Source organism: Salvelinus namaycush, chromosome 4, assembly GCF_016432855.1.
Source record: "Salvelinus namaycush isolate Seneca chromosome 4, SaNama_1.0, whole genome shotgun sequence".
NCBI classification, from domain to species: Eukaryota; Metazoa; Chordata; class Actinopteri; order Salmoniformes; family Salmonidae; genus Salvelinus; species Salvelinus namaycush.
In genome coordinates, this window is record NC_052310.1 from 53,807,631 (window position 1) to 53,826,973 (window position 19,343).

The 19,343-nt window shown below is 41.2% G+C and overlaps 1 protein-coding gene across 1 annotated transcript in view; it reads left to right on the forward strand.

Moving 5' to 3' along the window:
- Positions 1-14,216: 14,216 nt before the first annotated feature.
- LOC120045922 (tau-tubulin kinase 1-like) overlaps positions 14,217-19,343 on the forward strand; it is a 29,169-nt gene continuing 24,042 nt past the window's right edge. The window contains exons 1-6 of the mRNA XM_038990848.1: positions 14,217-14,369; positions 14,768-14,915; positions 15,668-15,741; positions 15,988-16,128; positions 16,499-16,603; positions 19,184-19,249. Of these exons, the coding sequence (XP_038846776.1) occupies positions 14,262-14,369; positions 14,768-14,915; positions 15,668-15,741; positions 15,988-16,128; positions 16,499-16,603; positions 19,184-19,249 (642 nt within the window). The 5' untranslated portion in view covers positions 14,217-14,261. The remainder of the gene's footprint in view (positions 14,370-14,767; positions 14,916-15,667; positions 15,742-15,987; positions 16,129-16,498; positions 16,604-19,183; positions 19,250-19,343) is intronic.

Sequence of the window (19,343 nt, forward strand, 5' to 3'; positions counted from 1 at the left end):
CGTATGATATGTTACGAATTTAGCTAGCTCACTAACTTTAGCTAGGCTAGGGGTTAGGTGAAGGGTTATCTAACATGCTAAGTAGCTAAAAAGTAGTATGTAGTTTAAAAGTAGCTAATTAGCCAGAATTGGCCATGATGACATTCAAACTCACAAGCTTTGGGTTGATAGACTTTCACGTTATACGCTCACCCATCCACCCCAACCAACCATCCTACAAACGTAACATATAATACTAAATGGGGTGTTTCGGATTTATGTACAGAATAATATGAAATGCTCTTAGACCAGGTTGCAACAGGATATCAACGTTTAATTTCTTTGACATTCAGAGGCTGAGCTACAACCTATAGCCAAGGGGAAGTAACCTAATTTTGTCACTATCAATTGATTAAGCTATTCACTTTTCCATATGGTTCAATATAATTTCTTATTTAACATTTATTTAACTAGGCAAGTCAGTTAAAAACAAATTCTTATTTACAATGACGACATACCCCGGCCAAACCCTAACCCGGACAACGCTGGGCCACTTGTGTGCTGCCCTATGGGACTCCCAATCACGGCCGGTTGTGATACAGCCTGGAATCAAACCAGGGTCTGTAGTGACGCCTCTAGCACTGAGTTGCAGTGCCTTAGACCGCTGTGCCACTCGGGAGCCCTAAACCCAATACAATGTAATGTTTTACAGCTTTGTCATTCTATATAATTTTAAATAATCTTATTTCATTATTTCATATCTTAAATGTGATAAGGCCACAGAGGACCAGATATGATTACAGACACCTGTGATAATCTGAAGTACCCAAAAAAGGCCAGTAGATGTCACCTTATTGATTCCTAATAAACTGTGAACGTTACCAAAATTCTGGTAGTTTACTGGTAATATACCTTCCATTTGCAACCCTACACAGGACAGGTGTATTGTGTCATGTGCCCTCTCCACCACCAGGGGGTGCTACTACTAGTATATCTGATATTCAGGCTTCTCATTATTGTTTGTCTTTATTTGTAGATGCAGATAGGATTCTTTTTTAGTCATGAGTGATATGTAAAAAAACAACGTAAATGTCTATTGAATTATCTTATAGCTCAAGTTCCTTGGCTTTCATGGAAAATCTGTAGATGTATTGTATTGTAAAGAATTACAATAGCTGTATCATCAGAGGGACTAGGTTGCTTCCTATAGGGAGTACATGTGACTAAAAGCAGATATGTCACACTTATTGTTAACAGTGGGAACTATATCCATTCTCTGATTGAGTTTGTGTAGTGCTAGCTGAGCAGATACCACAGACTGTGTAAAGGATCCATGGTTCACTAGCAGTGCCGGTATGTTTACTCTACCCCTGGGTCTTTTGTGTTGGGTGAGGCCCTACAGAGGCCCACTTATACTTATACTTATACCATTTAAATATTTACATACACCTTTACTTGGCTCTGGGGCCCCACATACAGTCCAGCATGCCCGCTCTCTCTTGGAAATGGCTGGAGTTAGGGTTAAGTTCGGGGTTGGAGAGAAGGCTGGGGCTAGGGTTAGAGTAGACAGTAGATCATGGTTGGAGACAGGGTTAGCTTAGAAATAGCACAGCCCATTACCTCTGTTTAGTAAACACACAATTTACCTTAACAAACCTGGACACTTAGCACAAGTATGACTTATAACACAATTGACCAACATCATATAAATGCAATCAAGATAATTAAGCATATTTAACAAAACTAGTTAGAGAGCATGGCATGTTGAAATAGTTTTTTTATGCAGTCTAATGAATATCATATAAAGAATTGCTAAACTAAAGAGTAATTTCAGTTGCAAGACTATACCTTTCATTCATTTTGTACCATATCACATTAAACATACAATAGCCTTGATAAAATTAATTGTGCAATAGTTATAAAGCATATATCATTGGTAAAAATGTGAACTGGTATGTAAAGTGATGGTAAAAGATGGGGTGCCCAGACAGTGACTGTTTGGTTAGTCAAGTGTACTTTAAAAAAAGGAATTACAGACATACAGATATCACCAATGGACTACATGTGACAATATTGCATATAAAAAAACAAGAATAAACAACAGGATGATGAGTTCCTTAAAGGCCCAATGCAACCATTTTTATATCATTATCAAAAATAATTTCTGGCTAACAATTAATTAGTTTACTAAAATAGATTTCCATTAAAATGGGCAAAGGTATATTTTTTAGCTAAAAACTATTTCTCAAGCAAGGACTGTCTGGGAGTGGTCTGAGTGAAAACTAGCTGTTATTAGCAATTGAACTCCCATTGTTATTGTTATTGGTCTATTAACAAATGTATATAATGGTGTTATCTATATAGAACCTATCACTGCAGCAATGTCTATCTGGTAATTTTTTAAGTTGTCTGTATTGTCTTTAAAATCAATGGTGACCTTCGCCAGAGCTACTGATGCAGTGAGGTAAAAGAAGGCTGCCAGTCTGTGGATTGCAAAGTCCTGGATAGACACAAATGAGACCCTTCGACATACACACTCTCACACAAAATCACATTAATTGACAAACTTTCAAAACACTTACCCACTCACGCGCACACACACACACACACACACCCTGCCTCAGAGCTTACCGCTGCCACCCATCCGCCCTTGTTTTTGTGTCCTCTGGCGGCGAAGATGACGAGCCAGAGGAAGGTCATAATGAACACAGACACAAACAGCCCTGTGGGTTCTCTGTCTTTACATGGGTGGATGCCACCAGGATCCACACCAGACCCCCGAATATCTGTACACTCGCTCGCACGCACACACACAAACACTCACACAACCACAACAGCCTGCTCAAAAACGAATCAAAACAATCCAGTCCATACTACTCATCTGTACTCTACAAAGGTCTCCTGAAGCCTTCATTGACTTGGAATGACATCAAGTGCAAGGCTGTGTCCCAATTGTCTTCAATTACTCTTGTCGGGGATCACTGATTTGTTATGGCTGGAGAGGTAAAAGCAATATGGTGTGAATTCAACTCTTTCCCCCTTCAGTCAGTCTTCTTAGTTCCAACTGAAAACCAGGTAGTAATAATAATAATAATTGATTGGATGTATATATAAACTCTGCTGTACTCATTTCAAAGAAGTGAGAACTTATCTAAAGCAACTTCTACTGCAGAGCATATTCATTTGAACCATTCTGTGATAACAAGGGACTGACAAATGTCTGTAAAGTACAGAAAAGAGACAGCCATTGTCTTTTATTATCACCAATCTTTAGATAAAATGATGATCTTTCTGTGATGTAGCACTTAGATAAGTGGCATCTACATATTATGCAATGATGAGGCTATCATCTGGCACTAAAATGAGCATACATTACATATGTAAAATGAACTGATTACAAAGTTAAAGCTGCAATCCTTAATTGAAACAATAACAAAGTGGCCACCCTGCCTGTGTTTTGGTAAAAAGCTGAAGGATGGGCATGGAGAAATGTAACCACTCTCAAATTCAAAGCGAGAGCTATGTATGCAATGACTGACCATCCATAATATCAAAATTCCAGTTCTAACCATGTTTTGAGGCTATACAGTGTTTGTTTATAATTACTTTGTTTACAAACAGAGTATAATAAGCTTATATTTGAACTAAGCTCATTAGGCATTTATAAGTTATATTGTTCAAGAATCAATGCCGTTTTATTCAATTTGTAGGTTATATCATTAAGTTATATGTCCAAAAATTGATGTAGCAACTACAGATTGTAGCTTTAACTTTTCTGACAATTGACAGGAAAAATGTGAAAGATCATGTCTATTTGAGTGGAATAAAAGTTGTATTGTGAAATTAGGGATGGCGAACGTTCAGGCAGCTGCACATACTCTATAATATTATAAGCTCTAGTCAGTGCACCCAGTTCAATTCTGTTTGAGAGACGTTTTAAACTCTCTAAATGGTTAAATGAGTAAGAAATAGATGTAATTGTTGCAGTAGTTTGTGAGTGGGCAGTACATAGATACAGTATACAGTGCATTGGGAAAGTATTGAGACCCCTTGACTTTTTCCACATTTTGTTACGTTACAGCCTTATTCTAAAATTGATTAAATCGTTTTTTCCCCTCATCAATCTACACAGAATACCCCATAAAACAGCCACATCTAATAAGTGTTCTGCTCTCAGCTGCGACTGGACCACTGGCATCGCTCTTTACTCTAGAAATATTGGAATGAATTCGCTTCACATTAACAGAGGGAGATGAAGAGATTTGATTGTTTCATGTAATATTTGGGTATGCATGCATGATGTAATTCAGAGTGTACTGTGAGAAAGGAGTACTACTTAAGAATGGCAAATACTTTTTATAGACTCGTACCAAGCGCTTAAAGGCAAACTTGTGGATGAACCCTTGCCCAAGAATCCTTGCCCTGTACCAAAGAACGCCAACGTAACCTGTATAAATGACTATTGCCCCATAGCACTCACATCTGTAGCCATGAAATGCTTTGAAAGGCTGGTCATGGCTCACATCAACACCATCATCCAAACACACCAAGACAGTCGTGAAGAGGGCACGACAAAGCCTATTACCCCTCAGGAGACTGAAAAGATTTAGCATGGGTCCTCAGATCCTCAATAGGTTCTACAGCTGCACCATCGAGAGCATCCTGACTGGTTGCATCACTGCCTGGTATGGCAACTGCTCGGCCTCTGACCGAGGGTAGTGCGCACGGCCCAGTACATCACTGGGGCCAAGCTTCCTGCCATCCAGGACCTCTATACCAGGCGGTGTCAGAGGAAGGCCCTAAAAATTGTCAAAGACTCCAGCCACCCTAGTCATAGACCATTCTCTCTGCTGCCGCACGGCAAGCGGTACCGGAGCACCAAGTCTAGGTCCAAAAGGCTTCTTAACATCTTCTACCCCCAAGCCATAAGACTCCTGAACATCAAAGGGCTACCTAGACCCCTCTTTTACGCTGCTGCTACTCTCTGTTTATAATCTATGTATAGTCAATTTAACTCTACCTACATGTACATATTATCTCAATTACCTCGACTAACCGGTGCCCCCGCACATTGACTCCGTACCGGTACCCCCTATATATAGCCTCGCTATTGTTATTTTACTGCTGCTGTTTAATTATTTGCTACTTTTATTTTATATTTTTTACTTATCTATTTTTTATTTAACACTTGTTTTTTCTTAAAACTTCTTAAAGCATTGTTGGTTAAGGGCTTGAAAGTAAGCATTTCACTGTTGTATTCTGCGCATGTGACAAATTAAATTGGATTTGATTTGATCCCAGACACCCTGGACCCAATCTAATTCGAAAATCGCCCCAACAGATCAACAGATGACATTTCAACTCCTATGGGTTAAAGAGCACATTTGTAAATATTACATAGGCCTACACAGGCAACAACTATGATGGTTGGCAAGTCCGAGCCAACCAAGCTAGTTGGTGAAGTTAATAGTGACGTTTCCGTTGATGGCACAGGAATGGAAGAACTGTCCATGGTCCTGGCACTGGTTGGTGACAGCCAGTGCTTCCCTCTTTTTTGGTAGAGAATGGGACGTCCCACTCACATCTTTGCCAGCTAAAATGGCACTCCCGTGCTTTCTGTTATCAATGTTACGCTGCCAATAACTCTTTAGTGAGCTCTCACACCGATGGCCACTCACAGCCATTACCGCATCGGAAAGGTTTTGCATTCTAAAGTTGCGACACAACCAGGCTGGTCGTTAGTTATTTTGTCATGTTTTGACCCAGTCGTTAATTCTATGTTCAATGTTGTTTTGCGAAACAAATCATATGCATGTAGCTAGCTAGCAGAGATTCAATTATGATGAGCGACAACACCTCCTGACACGTTAATCCTCAATAGGACAGCGGAGATTGAATTTCAATATTTTAACAATGTTGCAAAGGTCGGAGAAACAGACAGCAAGGTTTATACAAATCTCCGCTGTTGCAAACCAAATAATAGTCTAAAAGAAATGGGAGAGAATGTCTAGATGTTTTTTTACAGTGGAAATCAAGTGTGTAAAATGCCTGGTTGGGCTGATGAGACAGTGGATTGCGCAGTAAGATGGAAATAGGCCTTTCGATGGCATAGCCTTAGTCGGTGGTAACTTGTAGAATGGACACCGGCTGAAACGCAGTTTTAACCTATCAGCATCCAGGATAAGACCCACTCGTCATATAATTAATTGATAAAGCCAGAGAAGCCAGTGTTTTGAGGATATATTGGCATGGGTGTTGTTAGGTACGAGGTGTGGTATATGGCCAATATACAGTACCACAGCTAAGCACTGTTGTTATGTACAACGCAACGTAGAGTGCCTGGATACAGCCATATACCACAAACCCCTGAGGTGCCTTAATGCTATTATAAACTGGTTATCAATGTAATTAGAACAGTAAACAAGTAGTTTGTGTCATACCCATGGTATATGGTCTTATATACCACAGCTTTCAGCCAATCAGAAAAATCTGAATTCAGGGCTTGAATGATCCGGTTTATAATTCTAGTTCTAGTATACCAGCGAAGTAAGTACGTTTTCTGAGTGCATGAAGTCAATGGCACACTTTATCCGTTTTCATCCAAGGTGTGGCAAGTGAATGATGACCCCGGTTACTTTCAGAAGTAATATGTGATGTAATTTCTGCTGGCAATTGTTACCATAGTACTTGAATATTTGTTGGGCCATGGTGATTTCTGTTTTGTGAAAATCTGTGAAATCTTGATCTAAAACCAAACTCTGGATGTCGCAAGTTCCAGGCCGTATCAAACTGGTATTCATCCTCTCTTCACTGGCGTGTTTGTTGAAGGGAAGAATGTGTGTTAATAGAGTTCAAAATGTACTTGCAATGAGGCAGAAATACAAAAATAATATACTTCATTTAAACCATGGTCGAAAGAATACAAAGGGTAAAAGTGCAAGGTGCTTAAAAATAGGAGCATACATGTTGGCTTCTAAGCCTTCATCAGTGCTGTTAATAGAGTTTGGAAATTATTGTGTATGCATCAGTGTCTACTTTTCCAGACCCACTTATTGAAATTGTGGCATTGGTCACATACAGTATCTCTATCTACTATTATCTAATCAAAAGGCATATGAACAAGTGTTAAATACAGTTAAATCTGGAAGGTATTCAGACCCCTTCCCTTTTTTAACATTTTGTTATGTTACAGCCTTATTCTAAAATGGATTAAATACAATTTATTTCTCATGAATCTACACACAATACCTCATAATGACAAAGCGAAAACAGGTTTTTAGAATATTTTGCAAATGTATTAAAAATAAAAAAACAGAAATACTTTATTTAAATAAGTATTCATACCCTTTGCTATGAGACTCGAAATTGAGCTCAGGTGCATCCTGTTTCCACTGATCATCCTTGAGATGTTTCTACAACTTGATTGGAGTCCACCTGTAGTAAATTAAATTGATTGGACACTATTTGAAAGGCACACACCTGTCTATATAAGGTCCCACAGTTGACAGTGCATGTCAGAACAAAAACCAAGCCATAAGGTCGAAGGAATTGTCCTTAGAGCTCCGAGACAGGATTGTGTTGAGGCACAGATCTGGGGAAGGATACCAAAACATTTCTGCAGCATTGAAGGTTGCCAAGACCACAGTGGTCTCCATCATTCTTAAATTGAAGAAGTTTGGAACCACCAAGACTCTTCCTAGAGCTGACGCCCAGCCAAACTGAGCAATCGGGGAGAAGGGCCTTGTTCAGGGAGGTGACCAAGATCCCGATGGTCACTCTGACAGAGCTCCAGAGTTCCTCTGTGGAGATGGGAGAACCTTCCAGAAGGGCAACCATCTCTGCAGCACTCCACCAATCAGGCCTTTATGGTAGACTGGCCAGACGGAAGCCACTCCTCAGTAAAGGCACATGACAGCCCGTTTGGAGTTTGCCAAAAGGCACCCAAAGGACTCTCAGACCATGAAAAACAAGATTCTCTGGTCTGAATGCCAAGTGTCACGTCTGGAGGAAACCTGGCACCATCCCTACAGTGAAGCATGGATACTAGTCAGGATTGAGGCAAAGATGAACGGAGCAAAGTACATAGAGATCCTTAATGAAAACCTGCTCCAGAGCATTCAGGACCTTAGACTGGAGCGAAGGTTCACCTTCCAACAAGACAACGATCCTAAGCACACAGCCAAGACAATGCAGGAGTGGCTTTGGGACAAGTCTTTGAATGTCCTTGAGTGGCCCAGCCACAGCCCGGACTTGAACCCGATCGAACATCTCTGGAGAGACCTGAAAATAGCTGCACAGCAACGCTCCCCATCCACCCTGACAGAGCTTGAAATTATCTGCAGAGAAGAATGGGAGAAACTCCCCAAATACAGGTGTGACAAGCTTGTAGCGTCACATCCAGAAGATTTTAGATTGTAATCGCTGCCAAAGGTGCTTCGACAAAGTACTGAGTAAAGGGTCTGAATACTTATGTAAATGTGATATTTCTGTTTTTTTATTTTTATAAATTAGAATTTTTGTTGTTGTTGCTGTTTTTACTCTGTCATTATGGGGTATTGTGTGTAGATTGATGAGGGGGAAAAAACGATTTAATCAATTTTAGAATAAGGCTGAAACAAAGCAAAATGTGGAAAAAGTCAAGGGGTCTGAATATATTCCGAATGCACTCTGTATTTTACATGTGCAGATCATACATGCTTGTACACGTATGTCTCTATTTTACTGTCATGACAGGTATTCAGCCAAGCTTAATGCAGGCTCTGCCTCCTCTCCAATCTGAGCTGCTTTTCCTCGCGTACCTAGAACCAAATGCTTTAATTTAACTTTTAGCATGTATTACCTTTTATGTGGCATAAACACAACCCCTCACAATGTTTTAATCTGACTAGGCTACTGTAGGCATGTGTTACACCCCTGAACAAGGGGAGAAAGAATCACAATTGTGATACGGAATGTTTACTCATTGAACTTTTAGTGCAATCATTTTACAAAAGTAACACATTTTACAGAATAACAGATCTACAGGAAATAGATAGTTTTGTAGGGTACAAGGCTTATTCAAGTCACAACAGTATACACTGTACATCACTGAAACAAATACTATTTTCAATATAACTGTCAAGCACAAAGCTTTAACTCAATAAACCATAACTCAATTTATCAACAGGCAATAAAGTGTTTGAAAAACCATTACACAAATAACGCCGCAAAATATCTTATTAACAACGCACCTGTTCATTCACAATCGACATTAAATGGCAGCTACGTAGCAGTACCTAGCAGTACGAAGCTAGCTGCAACCGAGCACGGCTCATATTACTCTCTGCAAACTTAACTAACTTCCTCAATATGTTACTACGACACACCTTAAACACTCTTGACATGTTAGCAAGTTATTACATTTAAATTACTCTTTTTAATCATCAATAACGTACCTGAACAAGGGGAGAAAGAATCACAATTGTGATACGGAATGTTTACTCATTGAACTTTTAGTGCAATGAGAAAAAGACCGCAAATTCTCCGTGAACTTGAGTGGAGACCAGAGCAATCGATCTCAGGCTCATAGATTAAGAGCATTTAGTAGATCACAGATTAATACTTTTACCCACGACAACAAAGTAATCAACATAACGTTTACACATTCCTCTCACAATTCGTACCCTTTGTATGCTTGACGGATTTTAACACAATTATATAAATGTTATCAATCTATCAACTAATACTGAATGCATGATCTTCTTAACCTTAGATGTTTTAAGATCCTCACATACTTTGAATTTACTAATACTTTTTAATGTATAACAGGCTATTAGTATTTCCTTTAACCTGTCACACATGTGCATGTACATCCAAAATATAATTCCAGAATCCCTAAAAATGTCTTAACATTATCCAAAATACAAAATACGTGAGACAAAATGTGATTTTTTTGTGTCGGGAAAATGAATGATGTGAGAAATGGAGGTGGAAACGCTTTTATGTGCAAATATTGATATAATAACCATCATATCAAAGTAAACTTGGAGTCACGTGATGACATGGTGTGTGGTCCTCCCAATACGACTCGGGGAAAGCATACAGTTTATTATACTACAGGTGAAATAAGTTATGATGAACTTCACAGGGTGGTGAAAGTGCACGGTGATGAGCTTGATGCTCCTTTGAATAAATATTGAGGGTCTTATTCTGGTGACATGATGATCGATGCTTGGCTGCTGTTTGACAAATAAAAATAACCTCATACTTTTATCCATAATAATATCATCATATCGGCAGTGGTGGAAAAAGTATGCAATTGTCATACTTGAGTAAAAGTAAAGATGCCTTAACAGAAAATGACTCAAGTAAAAGTGAACGTTACCCAGTAAAATACCCAGTAAAAACACACACAGCTTTTTATCTGCAACAAGTCCATCTCTGGTGGGAAAATGTGCATATTGTTTTTATGCAGAGTTTAGAATATTCACATGAAAATATGTTGCCAATTGGATGGAAACGTAACTAGTGCTAAAGTAAATTGCTTGCATTTCAACCCATTCTGCCATGGGGCTGAGCAAAAATATTGTAGTTTCAAAGGTAATATCTGCCAATTCTACATATTTTCCCCATGTGGTGGTAAGAAACTTTGGCAGTTTTAAAGCTAATTTCCTGCAATTCTACACATTTTGCCATGACTTATGCCAGGTTCATGATATCTGAATGAGTGTGACTAGCAAAATCAATGACTGCCCGCTGGAGGTCAAGGACCCTGGGCGCATGCCCTACTGTACGTGTCTGGTTGTTGATGATTAGGTCAACTACACGGTTTAGATTTGAGTGACTATCAGTGACTGACATAACAAGTGGAAAACTGCTGATGCACTACCAAATGTCGAAATTGCACCTTGTTTATTCTACCTTTCTAACACTCAACAGTAAATTGAGTACCCCCTCCCAAAAAAAAAGTCGGTAATCTGCATATAGGCAGAGGCGCTTCGGTCCTGAAGGCCAAACGTCAAGGTTAAATGTACGAATGAGAACTGGAATTTATCTGTGGAAAAACAGTGCCCTCTTGCGTGTAAAATGAATCTACACAAAGGAGGAGGCCATGGTTAGTGACTCAGTGAGACCATTGTGCACTAGTGCATTTTTGCATTTGCCTAATATCCTACAGACACACTGTTCGTTTGGTGCTGCTACTGAATCTGCTATTTATGGAACATTTCACACAATTCATAATTTCTCAACAGGCGCTTATCGAGCGCCGTGCGCTCCTCACGTTACCACGCAACAACCATCCATGGTCATGCAAGACCGCGCGCGTTGCGTAATGGGAGAATCTCGGTGATGCTGATTCAGAGGAGTAGAGGCGTATAACGGGGAGGATGGAGAATGGTGCAACGATAACCGACACATATGTCATTAACACGACCTCGCACAAGGACTGATGCACCTCTCAAATGCCTCGCGAACCGAGGCCCTACAACGACGTCAGAAGATCAGGTCTGGATACAATGTTTTGCTCTTTGTTGAATTGATGTAGATGATCTTGCGGACATAAAGAACATCCAAGGCATTGGCACTTTGTCAATAATGCTGAATACAAGGTCGCTCGCTTTGGTATGATAACTTGGGAGAGCAACGCCACTTCGATGCGCTGTTTCTAGAGAATAAAGCAGTGTCACTCCACAACACAGTTATTGGCAATGATGCCAGATGACGTAAGGAGCTTGAACATAACAATTAGTATATTTTACATCTATATGACAAGAATCATGAATAATTTAGAAAGAATCATCATAATGCAGACTTACGTCAGTGATTTGAGTCGCTCACAACATGAGGTGTAGTCTTTTACAACCATCTAGTCGGGTCCCTTTGCATCGGCTTTCCCGACTATAAACGACATTTCCCACAGTGCAACTCGCGGCTTGGCACGCAGTGGAACGTTGCATGGCGGCTGATTGACTGATATTGATCCAATGGGTGATTCCTGAAATATGTTTTAGGGGCGGAGTAAAGGTACACAACCTGTCCATTGGGCCAGGGGCGCAGGGCGATGGTGAATGTTGATACTTGGAAAACGTCAATCCTAGAATTAGAACTCTGTATGGGCTGTGCGCACCGCCTGCCGCTTGGATGGTAACCCTCCCTATCCGTTGAGAGAGCGCCGACACTGCAGTGCGGAGAAAATGTAACAGTAGGAGGAGAATGATAGTATAGTTTATAGGCCTGGGGACTGCTGTTAGTTGCGATGGAGGAGAGGTTGTGTCTTATGGAATGATATCTAAGGAAAGCCTATTGGAAACAGAACGGATCCCACCCTGTGATTGTAGCAGTAAGGTGAGAGCGCAAATTACAAGTAATTCATAGGCCCAACATTAGACAGTGCAGTGGCCTACTAAAATGTTACACCCTTTTCCTAATTCTAAATATAAATGTAGCTGTAAAATGTAGCCTAGTTACATACTTGAAAATGATCACAGGGTTTTCTTAGTAGCCTACTATGATAATGGATTTTGGGTGTTGCAATTGACCAGTCTATTTTTTGTGATGGGGTTCGTTATAGATTTAGAAGAATATAAAGACATGGTTTAAATATTGGCATACTAAAAGTGTTTTGCCAACACTGGGTGTATGGTATTGGAGTCGTTCAATCCAAAGTCCCCAATGCAGGTGCACTTTACTTTAATCACCCAAGTGTAAATTGACATTATTGAAACTCGAGGTAATTGCATGACAGAGTTAATTAACTTGAACATTGCTTTATTACTTTGCATTGTTGCATTGAGTGTACCTTCAGCACATTAACTGTCTATGGCAGCGGGAAGCTTCCACACTAGTGTAAGGCTCAGGATGTTCTCTCCTGCTTCTGCATTTGATTTGGGAATGCTTTTAGCCCAGCTGTTCTAATAAAGGTAACTGCCAAAATAAAGGAAACATGAGTAAACGAGGGATATAAGTTATATTGAAATCAGGTGCTTCGACACAGGTGTGGTTACTGAGTTAATTAAGCAATTAACATTCTATCATGCTTAGGGTCATGTATAAAAATGCCCAGTTGCCCATTATTTTGGCTACCATGGCTAGAAGAGATCTGAGTGACTTTGAAAGAGGGGTCTCAAAGGAGCATAAGGGATTTAAAGGGTGTCTATGTGTTTGTCTCACCAGATCTCAACCCAATTGAACACTTGTGGGAGATTCTGGAGCAGTGCCTGATACAGCATTATCCACCACCATCAACAAAACAACAAATTATGTAATCTTTTGTGGATAAATTGTCGCATCTCTCCAATAGAGTTTCAGACACTTATAGAATCTATGCCAAGGTGCATTGAAGCTGTTCTGGCTCGTGGTGGCCCAACACCCTATTAAGACACTTTATGTTGGTGTTTCCTTTATTTTAGCAGTTACCTGTAGGTATGCTGTCTGGCAGGCAGCACAAGCCTAAAGCAGTGTTTCCCAACTACAGTCCTCTAGTACCCAAAACAGCACACATTTTTGTTGTTGCCCAGGACAAACCCACTTGATTCAACTCATTGAGGGCCTGATGATTAGTTGAATCAGGTGTTCCTGTCTGGGGCTACAACAAAAAAGTGTATTTGAGGACTGGAGTGGGGAAACACTGGCCTAGAGAATGCCAGCAAGTGTGTTAAATGAGGGGTGCTGCGGCGCTGTCCTTGGCCAGCACAGTGCTGTAATGAGTGGTGCTGTCCAATGTGCTGAAAAGACAGCTTCAGTCACACCTATGCCTATGGATTCCATTTGTAGCAAAATTGCATGCAATCTATCTAATATTTTAGCGCTAACTGTTGCTGTCCCTAGTGCTGAATCTGTGACCAACACATTTGTTTTAAACGTGGGTCGCAGTGCTTTCCGTGGTGCTGAATTGTTGTTAAGCTAGTATAGCGGTGCTGCCTGTGGTGCGGAATTTTTGTTAAGCACGGATAGCGGTGCTGTCCATGGTGCCAAATTGTTTACTTATGACCACATAGACATATTTGGGGTTCAGAGACGTTAGTGACATGTCGACAGTTTACCAGGAGACCGAGGCTAAATCTGAAGGCTGAGGCTAAATCTGCTGGTCTTCCTGACATATTGGTTTTGTGGCCTCATTGTATTGTCAAGCTTGTACCTTGTTTTAAAATGAGTTAGTCAGTTTAGAGTATGCTTTTTTTTATTCATAATGTATGTGTCGTATACTCTATTTGTGTATGTTGTAGCTTACATTACTGTGTTCTTCTTCACAGGTAAATGGCTGAATCAAGTTGGGAGCTGCTGTGTCTCTGTCTGGCCGACCAATGCAGTGCGTAGGGACGGCCGCCCAGCCCGACGAAAACATGAATGGAGCGGGGGAGCAGGTGGACATCCTGCCCCCAAACTGCTTGGTAAAGGACCGATGGAAAGTGGTGAGTTTGGTTTTATCTTCAGAGACATTTTGACCATGTAATTGACTCTCAGCTGAGTGACTGGTGGAATAATTAAGCAATTGATTAAAATGAAACACATAATGCAAGAGTTGAGAGTCCCTGATTTAGAATGTTCCTTAACCTGATGAGAACTAGCCTGGTCACAGATCTGTTGGTGCTGTCTTGCCAAATGATATGGTCATTGTTAGGCGTGACAGTGACCATACAAGTTGGCAAGACAACACCAACAGATCTGGGACCAGGTTAGTGGAGAACTAGCATTTTCTAAATGTTCACTTCAAAGAACAGGCAGCAAACAGTAAGAAGCAGGCATCCACAATCCTCACTTTTCTACTGTGTTTATTCCACCCTTGTCTCTCCTCTGCCACCATTCCCAGCTGAAGAAAATTGGTGGGGGAGGTTTCGGGGAGATCTACGAGGCGTTGGACCTGCTGACCAGGGAGAATGTGGCTCTCAAGGTAGAGTCAGCCCAGCAGCCTAAACAGGTCCTCAAAATGGAGGTGGCTGTCCTCAAAAAACTGCAAGGTAAGGGCCTATGTGTTTGAGCAGTAACACACAATCACACGTACAGCTGTGTGTCTGTGTGGTTACGTGGTAACGCCACTAATACAAGCATGTATTAGAACCTCAAAGGTTGTGGGTTCAATCCCTGTGACCTTTGCCACTTTCTCTTCTCCTGCACTATATATCACCCTTTGTGATGAAATTCCACTCTGCTGTTATGAAAAAGAAACTGCAAGGTAAGGGCAGGCAGATACCAGGGACAGATAGGGTTCACTAAGGACATGATCAATCAATGACAACATCACCTTGTACATGAATAAGCATGGCAAGGTTAATTAAGTTGTCTGGCTATGGTCTGATGTGATGTGAGGTAAACATCTGTCTGTCTAACCATTTGATTAGTGTGACGGGCAAGGTTGTAGGTGTGGTGATTGTTTGTTCTGTTCTGGGGTTTGATGAGTTAGGTAGTCAATCAGTTGACATGTCTGCTGCACTGGGGTTTATAATGCTTTGTGCAAAATTATATTCTGGCAGTGAGTGTTTCACATCGTCAATCTCTTAGGCAGTATTTATTTTGGGGTATTTCTGTGTCTGTCAGCTTTGCTTGTTCTGGTCTGTTGTCCCAAAAACAGATGCAAAAAGAAAGTAATCTTAATCTTAAACATCCAACTGAATCAGTTGTTTAACTGTGATGGTACAAGTAGATTCGTAGCTAGCTCATTTTATAATGACTGTATAATATCATTTACACTAACCTCTCACTTCTTTCACAGGAAAAAATCATGTCTGTAAATTCATTGGATGTGGAAGGAACGAGAAGTTTAACTATGTGGTCATGCAACTTCAGGTAACCATCTATCAGACCGGTCTGATACAATTGCTTTAGGTAGAGAGAATCGTAGCCAAGGCTACAACTAAGTAGAAAAAAATGAATGAAAAATATTTCTCTCCCTCTATCTCCCTGCTCTCCCTCTCTCCCCCCCCCCTCTCCCTCCCCCTGTTTTCTCTCATCTCTCCCTACCCTCCCTCCCTCTGACCCCTCCATCTCCCTCTCTCCCCACACCTTCAACCTCCCTTCTCTCCACCCCAGCAGGGGAGAAACCTAGCGGACCTGAGGAGGAGTCAACCCCGTGGCACCTTCACCATGAGCACCACGCTACGCCTGGGCAAACAGATCCTGGAGTCCATAGAAGCAATCCACTCTGTGGGCTTCCTGCACAGAGACATCAAGCCTGTAGGTGGCCCTCTCTGTAGCACTTTACCGAAAGCCTGCAGGTATAAGGCATTATGATGTGTGGTTATAATGCATTGTAAGACTAATTAATCTATTCTAGAGTCCATATAGGTCATTGACTCTGTGGGATTCCTGCACTAAGACATCAAGCATGTAGGGGGCACTTTACATGTCAGAGATAGAGAGGGGTGGGTGAGAGAAAGAGCAAAGATGTGAGATAGAGAGAGGTGTGTGTGAGAGATTGTGAGAGAGAGAGGGTGTGAGCTAGGGTCATGTCTATACAATGACAGAGAGAAACACTGCTTTGGGCTTCACCTGTTGATACGCCTGTGATGTCCTCGACTCTGTTTCTCTGTTGTTGTTTTCCCAGTCAAACTTTGCCATGGGTCGACTCCCCTCCACCTATAGAAAGTGCTTTATGTTAGACTTTGGCCTGGCTCGCCAGTACACCAACACTACCGGAGAGGTCCGACCAGTAAGTAGCCGTGGAAGGATTTTGTTGATTTATTATGTTATGTTAATATTTAAACCTGTTGAATCATTCTAGCAAGAATATAGGACATGGGGTATAAGGTTTGCTGTTTTGGTGTTGAGTTAGGAGGGGTAGTTCACACAACCTGGGGGTAGTGGCAATGGGTTTTTTGCACAGGAAATGCTTGGTCCTCAGGGCACTGTGGGTAGGAGAATAGGAAAGCAAAGGGCATGTGCCTTTTTGTGATGTGATTAATAGTTGGCTAGCCTGATACAGACGGATCTAGAGTTGGCTAGCCTGATACAGGCTGATGTAGAGTTGGCTAGCCTGATACAGGCTGATGTAGAGTTGGCTAGCCTGATACAGGCTGATGTAGAGTTGGCTAGCCTGATATAGGCTGATGGAGAGTTGGCTAGGCTGATATAGGCTGATGTAGAGTTGGCTAGGCTGATATAGGCTGATGGAGAGTTGGCTAGCCTGATATAGGCTGATGGAGAGTTGGCTAGGCTGATATAGGCTGATGGAGAGTTGGCTAGCCTGATACACGCTGATGTAGAGTTGGCTAGCCTGATATAGGCTGATGGAGAGTTGGCTAGGCTGATATAGGCTGATGTAGAGTTGGCTAGCCTGATATAGGCTGATGTAGAGTTGGCTAGCCTGATATAGGCTGATGGAGAGTTGGCTAGGCTGATATAGGCTGATGGAGAGTTGGCTAGCCTGATACACGCTGATGTAGAGTTGGCTAGCCTGATATAGGCTGATGGAGAGTTGGCTAGCCTGATATAGGCTGATGTAGAGTTGACTAGCCTGATACAGGCTGATGGAGAGTTGGCTAGCCTGATATAGGCTGATGTAGAGTTGACTAGCCTGATACAGGCTGATTGTTACGGCTGTCCTCGCTGACAGAAGGTGGGGACCAAAACGCAGAGTGGTTAGTGTTCATTCTTTTAATGAAAATCAACAAAACACTTCAAAATACAAAAACAACCAACGTGACAAAACCGAAACCGTCCTGTGTGGCAACAAAACCTCCACAGGAACAAACACCCACAAAACACAAGTGAAACCCTGGCTGCCTTAGTATGATTCTCAATCAGGGACAACGATTCACAGCTGTCTCTGATTGAGAATCATACCAGGCCGAACACAAAATCCCAACATAGAAAATCAAACCTAGACCAACCCACCCAACTCACGCCCTGACCAACTAAAACAAATACATGACAAAGGAAAACAGGTCAGGAACGTGACACTGATGGAGAGTTGGCTATGCTGATACAGGCTGATGTAGAGTTGGCTAGCCTAATACAGGCTGATGGAGAGTTGGCTAGGCTGATATAGGTTGATGGAGTTGGCTAGCCTGATACTGGCTGATATAGAGTTAGCTAGCCTGATACAGGTTTATGTAGAGTTGGCTAGCCTGATATAGGTTGATGTAGTTGGCTAGGCTGATATAAGTTGATGTAGTTGGCTAGGCTGATATAGGCTGATGTAGTTGGCTAGGCTGATATAGGTTGATGTAGTTGGCTAGGCTGATATAGGTGGATGTAGTTGGCTAGGCTGATATAGGCTGATGTAGAGTTGGCTAGGCTGATATAGGCTGATATAGGCTGATGTATAGCCTGAGCCACAGTGGAGATTCTTTCTGCTTTTCTTTTTGCTGACTCAGCCTCCACTCATCGATTAGAAGGGCAGGTCTGTACTGCAGATTTAGAACAGCAACTAGACCACACACACACACACACACACGTACACACACACACGTACACACACACACACACACACACACACACACACACACACACACACACACACACACACACACACACACACACACACACACACACACAAACACACACACAGACACACACACACACACACACACACATATACACACACACACACACACATACAGTACATATACAGTATACATATACACACACCCACACTGTTGTAAATTCTAACATGCAGTTTCTAAGATAATATTCCTAGGACTACCTGCCTAATGGAATGGGTGTTATTATCAAGGTCAAAACTGTCATCCTCCACTCTTGAGCCAAAATGGTGATGCAGATTCCAGTTATTGTATCAGAGATTCCAATGACCATAAGAAACTACAAATATTAGGAAGATATCACAGGAAAATTATACATTTAAATGATGCCTTATGCTTTGTAAATGCATTAGTTCATAGTTTGTTACTGTAAATTACTGCAACATTGTTTCATATATTATGTTCACAAAGTGTTGATGTTAATAAAGCTTTTACAGTTGTTTTGCTGCAATGTGATGCTGTCCTTTTTTCACCTGTGTGATTTTATGTTTTGCAGTTTTGCTGTTCCTTTTTGGCCTTTTCTGTTCGAAGCGCATGCTTGTGATCCGTCTCATCAGTAAGGTGCTTGATCCCATTTCAGATTTTATTATCTCTCCCTGCCTGAGATATTTTCCATATCCTTCCTTGTCTCTTTTGAGTTTTTAATTTAAATACTTTATTTCCATCAATCTTTTTCTTTCTAGTTGTCAGTGTGAAATTCTTTTAGGTTTCGTGCTGAAAAGAGAATTTACCAAATTTTATTTTTCCAGCCCAGAACTGTGGCGGGATTTCGGGGCACTGTTCGTTATGCTTCAGTAAATGCTCATAAAAACAAAGTAAGTGTCTTTTTGGGTTCGAAAAATGCAATGCACTACAGATTAATTTAGACCTGAGGGTTTTGTGTAACATCAGTTTGTCAGGAAATCCAAA